This window comes from Chiroxiphia lanceolata, chromosome 3 (genome assembly GCF_009829145.1).
Source record: "Chiroxiphia lanceolata isolate bChiLan1 chromosome 3, bChiLan1.pri, whole genome shotgun sequence".
Taxonomy (NCBI): Eukaryota; Metazoa; Chordata; class Aves; order Passeriformes; family Pipridae; genus Chiroxiphia; species Chiroxiphia lanceolata.
In genome coordinates, this window is record NC_045639.1 from 44,676,424 (window position 1) to 44,683,448 (window position 7,025).

Sequence of the window (7,025 nt, forward strand, 5' to 3'; positions counted from 1 at the left end):
ATGTTTCAATACATCTCTGAATTCTCCTCTGATTTTTTCTTTTACAAAGCAATGTTCAAAGGCTAGTGAAGCAAAAAGGATTTTTAACATCAGTGAAAATCTCATCTGTGTGAATGTAATCATTTTCTATTTGTAATAACCCAACAAAGAAGTCAGGATCCTGCTACATGAGATGCTCTACAACCTCAGAACAAAAAGACAATCCCTCCCTCAGAAAGACTATACAGCTTGATAAGTTTCTCTCTTTACTCCTGCATTGGATCTATCTGGGATGGAGTTAATTTTCTTCATAGCAGCCATATGGTGCTGTGTTTGGTATTTTGAACTAAAACAGTGTTGATAACACAGTTGTGTTTTGGGTTGTGCTGAGCAGTGTTTGCAGAGCATCCAGGTCTTCTCTTTTTCCCCACTCTGCCCCTCAGTGGAGTAACTTGCAGGTGCCTGAGAAATTAGGAGGTGGCACAACCAGGACAGATGAGACAGACTGCCACAAGACGCCATGATCAGCAATAAAAGCTCAGGGCAAAGGAGGAGGAAGTGAAGACGTTCTTGCTTATGGCATTTGACTTCCCAAGCAATTGCTATGCCCACTGAGGTCCTGCTTTCCAGGAAGTGGCTGGACAGCTGTCTGCCAAATGGAAGTAGTGCATAAATTCCTGTTTTGTTCTGCTTGTACACACAGTTTTGCTACTCTTATTAAACTGCCCATATCTCAAAGCAGAAGTTTTATCACTTTTGCTCTTCTGGTTCTCTCCCCTATCCCATTGGTGGGGGAAGTCAGTGAGCAACTTGGAGGATGCTTCATTGGTGGTCAGGGTCAACACAGCACACCTCCATAATTGTTTGGTTCTCTCTGTGCCCAGAATTTGTCTGTAAAATTCAGCAATGCCATATGAACAATCAGCTCCTTACACCATATATTCCAACTGAAACCATGAGGAGCTACCAAGGAGCAGAAAAGGTGCTCTGACCTTGGAGAGGATTTCAGTATCACAGACACCGAATCAACATGGGAGATAGGACGTTGCAGCCTGTGGTTTGGGGAGCTTTTTTTCACTCTTGATTTTGTCACAGGACTTTACTGTAGTCATTTCCCAAACTGTAATAGAAGGGGAAAAACAACTCTTCTATTGCACAGGAAGCATGAGAAAAAACTCTGTTGACTTGATAATGAAAGCTACAGCTATGAACATGCAATGAACATGCTTACTCATGGGACAGGATGAGGATAAAGGTGCCCATCAGTCTTGGACATGACCTAAATGAAAATTGTCATTTAGCGTGGACAGAACACAGTTATAAAATTTATATGGTTTTGTTTACTGTAAAGGCAGTAGGGATTTTGCTGCATAGTATATATGAAAAAAATTTTGGCAGAAGTTCAGCTAAGAATACCTCTTAATTGAAATGCAAGAATAAAAAGATGGTTGAAGTTTCTGTGACATGAGGCTTCTGCCCTTTCATGGTCAGGGAAGACTCCACAAGCCCTGTTTCAGTCTAGCAGGCAGTGAGTAGCACAGGTCTGTCTGTGCTGAGACCTTAACTAGCAGCAGGGTGCAGGTAGACTCACCCTTCTCCACTCCATGTTTCACCAGACAGGCTCCTGTCTCTCTGTTACCTGATGTCATAGACAACAGCATCCTGCACTCCTCAGGGGGAAAGTCATGTTGGATGGGGCATTGAGCAACCTGGGCTAGCGGGAGTGTCCCTGCCCATGGCAGGGGGGTTAGAACTAGATGATTTTTAGAGTCCCTTCATAGAACCATTCTGATTCTATGATTATAAGGTCTCTGCTTCTGGGTGCTGGTTGGCAACAGCAGTACCTGGATATTAAGCTCAAGCATGGTCGGAGACAGCTGTGGTAGTTTTGCATTGTGGAAGAATGCAAAGGTGGGTTTATAAATTATTAAGGAATGGACTGAACATAGAACCCTCTGGGAATGAAGGTTGGCAAAGAGATGGAGGTTTATCTGGGCACGCATTTATACAGAGTAAAGTGGGTGAAATTTATCTTCATTAATTTAGACCAGTGCCTAACCCCAGAGTTACTGTTTCATAATTGTGCTTTGAGAGCTTCTACTTATATGTGATATGACTTCCTTAAAATTAGACAGGTGTTCTTGTTAGTTAAAGTGTTTTCTTTTCTTTGCACTTAATTATCAGGGAATTTGAAGCAGACATTTGTTGTATTTAGGTCTGGTTAGCCAATTTCCTGTAAACTGGCATTCCCTGAATGCCAGAGGTTTAATTTCATTCCCTGAGTGCCAGCTGTTCATTAATAGATGATGATATGAACAAGCCACCAAAGAAAGCTTCATTGTTCAGACATTACTAACAGCTTAATTTATGATTACCTAGTGGACACTGTGATGGCATAGTTTACCACACACTGCTTTCATGTTCAACAATGCCTTTCACGGAAACACTGCTAATAACAGTGTTGAGCAGCGCAGAAAAGACAATGCTAACTGCAGTCTAAGGTGATTCATCCAAATGCTTACCATAGCTGCTTCCAATTATATAATTTTTTTCTTAATTTAGTGATCTTTGCTCCAGGATTTGAACCAGCTACTGTAAAACTTGTTTAGTTTTGTATGGTTGGTTTTTTGGCGTGTTTGATTTTTTTGTTTGTTTGTTTATTTGTTTTTTAGTTGGTTGGTTTGTGTTTGTTTTTCAATTTTTTCTTAGTGTGTGACACAGTGCTCTTTAGTAAGCAGACAGGGCAAAGAATTCCCAGGAAAGAAAGCAGAAGCAAAGATAACAATCATTTCCTGGGACCACCACGTTAGATTTGTGTGCAAGCTCAGCAGCAAGCCCCCAGCTTTCTGGGGCTGAAAAGAATGACTCACCACAAGAGACATAGGAAGACTACTCTTATAGAAGTCCTATTACACTATGACTGCACTTCAGTAACTACTTACTGTAACCAGTAACTGGTTACTTACAGTAACCTAACTGGTTACTTACAGTAACCAGTAACCTGTTCCCTATAAACCCCTCACCAAAGGAAAGCTCTCACTAAGGAAAATGCAACTGCGGTCTGTCTCTGTGCAGTTTAGATCTTGCTCCCTCCCTTCCAACACTAGCTTAAACCCAAGATGGAAAGGTACTGCAAGTCTGACTGTAAGACATCACTAAACATGTTAATATACATATTACTATTGGAATATAGAATTACATGTTACTTTGCAATATAGTAAGTCATCATATACAGAAATGCAAATTTTGGCCACAGTCTCTGCCATTAATGACGCCTAAAGTCCCTTTCCAATAGGAGCCTTATACCTCACACCTTGGACCGAAGCTTGCTTAAAAGTCCATCATTTTTAAGCAAAAATTCCCTCACTGCAGGATATAAGATGGTCCTGGACTATTTTTAACCCACATACTACAGTTCTATGGTAAAGTAGTTTTATATTCCTAACCCCACTGCCCTGCTTCCCAGCCTTCCAGAAATACTTCCTGGACTGTTCTCTAAAACCCTCCTCCCATTAAGCCCCAGTTGAAACTTCCCAGGGTTTGCTGTCTGCATTGTAACACACTTGTTACAAACTTCACAATGCTGCTTGTAGAAGAGCTCTGTGACCGCCCTGTGGTTACCCATCAGAGCCTGTCAGCAGCAGAAAGCGTTGGACAGCTGTGACATAAGTACATCGCATGAGAGATCCACAAACGTCAGAGTGGAGAGAGAAACATGGCTTTTCCTCCTGCAAGAATTTTTAATTTTTTTTTTTACATTCAAATAAAGTAATGGGAATCCTGAACTGTTTTGTGATTTGCAAAATTTTCAATTATGTTAGTTTATATTTTGATAATGGTAAAGCATGTCATTTCACATTTGGGCTTCTAGTTTTAAAACTAAATTGGTATTTAAAAAACGTCTTTCTGAACCCCTGTCTCTTAAAAAATGAAACTAGTATACTCTGACAATTTCAAAACAAGAAAATTCAAATTAAATATGAAAGCTGACAAAAGATTACTTTTGTTTTCTGGAAAAAAGCTTTCAATTTCAACAAATCGTAATTTTTCCGCAGAAAAGTGTCCCTTGCTAACTCGACTGACATTGCATTGTATACTTCCAGGTGTGACTTTTTCCCTGTAGTTGTTTGGAAGGCAGAGACTACAACTCAACCTGAAAAGAAAAAGCAAGGGTGTCACTACAATAATAGGATGTGGGGGAGTCTTGTCTACAATATGGACCATCCATTTTGTTTCTTTTTTTATTTGCTACTTTTTGGGAGAAAGTGGAGGTTGGTATGTTAATGCTTTGTGAGAATGGTCCTCAGCTCAAACACTCTTCTCTCATCCAAGACACTCTACCCCAAACACAAAATCTAATCCTCAGGGACAATTAGACTGTAGAATTGCAGCTCTGTAGGTTTTCAAAATAAAATTGAGAGAAACAACAACACTTTCAAATCTACAAGTCCACGGGACTTTTTTTTGCTCTATACGACCAGCCAGTAAGATAGGTCTTCAGTTTGAAACTTGTATACATTGAACTAGATGGATAGGGAGGGACATTCTTCGTGAACGGTCTATATGAGAATTGCTATGCTTAATATAACTCAAAATGCATTTTTTACTCATAAAAATAAATGGGGTCCATCATCTACTGCCAACATAGACAGTGGGAAATAGTATTTCATTCAGAATCTACATACATTTCTATGGAACATTACTTTTTGAGAGGAAAGTGATGAGGCAAGAAGGTGCCCTGCTCTTCAGGAACTGGGGAGGAGCTCACCGGAGGAATAGAACGAGATTATCAGTGAGTTAAATCAGCATGTCAGAGGAGGAAAAGAACATTGGAATCAATAGGCATTTTCCTACTGTCTCCTGTCAGTTTTGCATTGGGCTTTATAATCTTAACCAAGAGAGTTTGCTCAGAGCAGGGCAACATACTAAGTTAGCATAACGTGTCAGTAATGCAGCAGTACAAAATAAGTTAGACTAGGCAAAGCTACAGCCATTCGGCTAAAGAGAGCTGTAAAAAAAACCCCACCAAAACCAAACCAAAACAAAAAAACCCCAAAGCAAACAAACAAACAAAACCCAAGAAAAAGTCATAGAATCATAAAATGCCTTGGCTTGGAAGGGGCCTTAAAGTAGAGATGGAAATGATAACATGTGACTATGATACAAGAGATGTCTGAAGGTGTTGGAGTTCTGTCTCCACGAGAATGTCTCTGTGATAGTCAGTGAGATTTTACTGAAGTGTGGCTGAACTCAAGGCAAGATGACTCAGAGTGAAACCTGTGCTCTTGGAACTCCCCTTTCCACATGACAGACCACCACAGCATTAAACCATGGCAGAGATTCAATCACTGCCCAGCAGCTGTCCAGAGCACCAGAACAGACTGCTTGGCAAGGTATCTGAAATGTATGAAAGGAGCATAAGGATAAGTTCTGTATGAATTTAGTCCAGTGGCATTCATCATGCCTAATGACTATGTTAAATGTAGAGCAGAATACAGCAAGGAGAGACAATCAGCAGACAGAAAAACACAGCTATTGGATTTGCAAGCCTGTGGATCTCTCCTGTGGAAGGGGTATACTCATTTTCCAAGACATTATAGACTTAGTATATGACTGTACAGTTATTGTGCAGAAGTACATTAGCAACTCCTTGCTCACTTCAGGGTATAAACTGGAACTGCACCTTTATGTATGTGTGATCAGTTTTTCCTCCTCACCATTTACAGTTATGAGGAAAGTCTGGTGAGGTTTTGCTACTGAAAAGTTTGCCTTTGGTTCTATGGACAATGTTTATTCCCACAAACACCAACCAGCATCAACAGATACAGAGTTTCATGTAAAAAATACAAAGGGATTATCTGTGGCTGTAAATGGATGTTCAGTGAATGTCATTCTTACCCTTGAATATTTAGGATTGATGCCATGGTCCTCTGGCAGAGGATCAATAACACAGTGATTCTTACCCTGCTTGGTGTTAGCCCCTTACCAGTGGATTCCAATTGCTTTGAGCTCTTTGGCTTTAACACCCTGGTTTATGACCAATTCAAGCCACAACTTTTAGAAATCAACTGCATCCAGCCTTGTGTTTCAGCTGTTCCATTGATGACACTGTAAGAAGAAAACTTTTTCACAATATTGCTGAACTGCTGAACTACAAGCAGATTGACATTTTCAGGCAAAACCCAGCAGCTGGAATAAAGGTTGGCAGAAGGTATGTGCCCAAGACCACAGGTGGTGAGAGTGCCTGACTTACTCACTTGTGAAAGAGCGTCTAAATATATTTCTGCTTCTTTTCTACAACCTGCTCTGCATGATGCGAGAGGATCATTTGTAAGGTAGCTGTCCTGACCAAGAAAACTGCCAGAGCACTTCCAAGTAAAACACTGATTTTCCAGATGCAGGAAAAAAATACCATGCCAAAAATAGCCTCCCGAGCAAAAGCTGAAGCTAAAAATAAACAAATCCCTGGAGATTGGGCACTCTCCACACAAGTCTGCCCAACTCAGCAGCTGGTTATCTACACCTGACTTGTGCAACTACAAGTTAACACACGCACATATTTCCTCTCTGATTAAAACCAGAGGCCTATGCCCCTGGCTGTCTGAATGGATGTAGCTCTGTTCAGAAGTCAAAGCCTAGTCTAAATTTAAACAAAAATTGAGGCCAAATACTGGCTGTAGCATGTTTTTGCTAATACCAGGAAAACCTGTGGAAAGACAGGAAGGGGGTTTCCAAAATGTGTTTCATCTTCCTGTAGGATTCCTGAAAATTTGTTCATTATAAATCCTCTAGGACAAAAGACATCGTGAAATAGATATGTGTGTTGCTACAGTTAAAGCACAATATGCAGTCACACTTAATTTGGATTATTTGTGTTCCTACAGCTATGAACCCTTGATGGTAGAGCCAATGCTTCTGGTTAACTAATGTGAGTGGAAGGTGGAGGAGAGGGAACGTGAGAATAGTCTGTGAAAAACAAAGGGGTATGTGTCATAACTTGTCTGTGAAGGACTCCCAGTTATAACATACCTGACAGAGCTTGTCAT

General features: G+C 40.5%; 1 protein-coding gene across 1 annotated transcript; it reads left to right on the forward strand.

Moving 5' to 3' along the window:
- The first annotated feature begins 5,283 nt into the window (after positions 1–5,283).
- Positions 5,284–6,227, forward strand: TTLL2 (tubulin tyrosine ligase like 2). The gene is given in 4 exon segments (XM_032682219.1): positions 5,284–5,499; positions 5,501–5,777; positions 5,780–6,046; positions 6,049–6,227. Coding segments are annotated over 4 exon segments (939 nt in total).
- Positions 6,228–7,025: the final 798 nt, after the last annotated feature.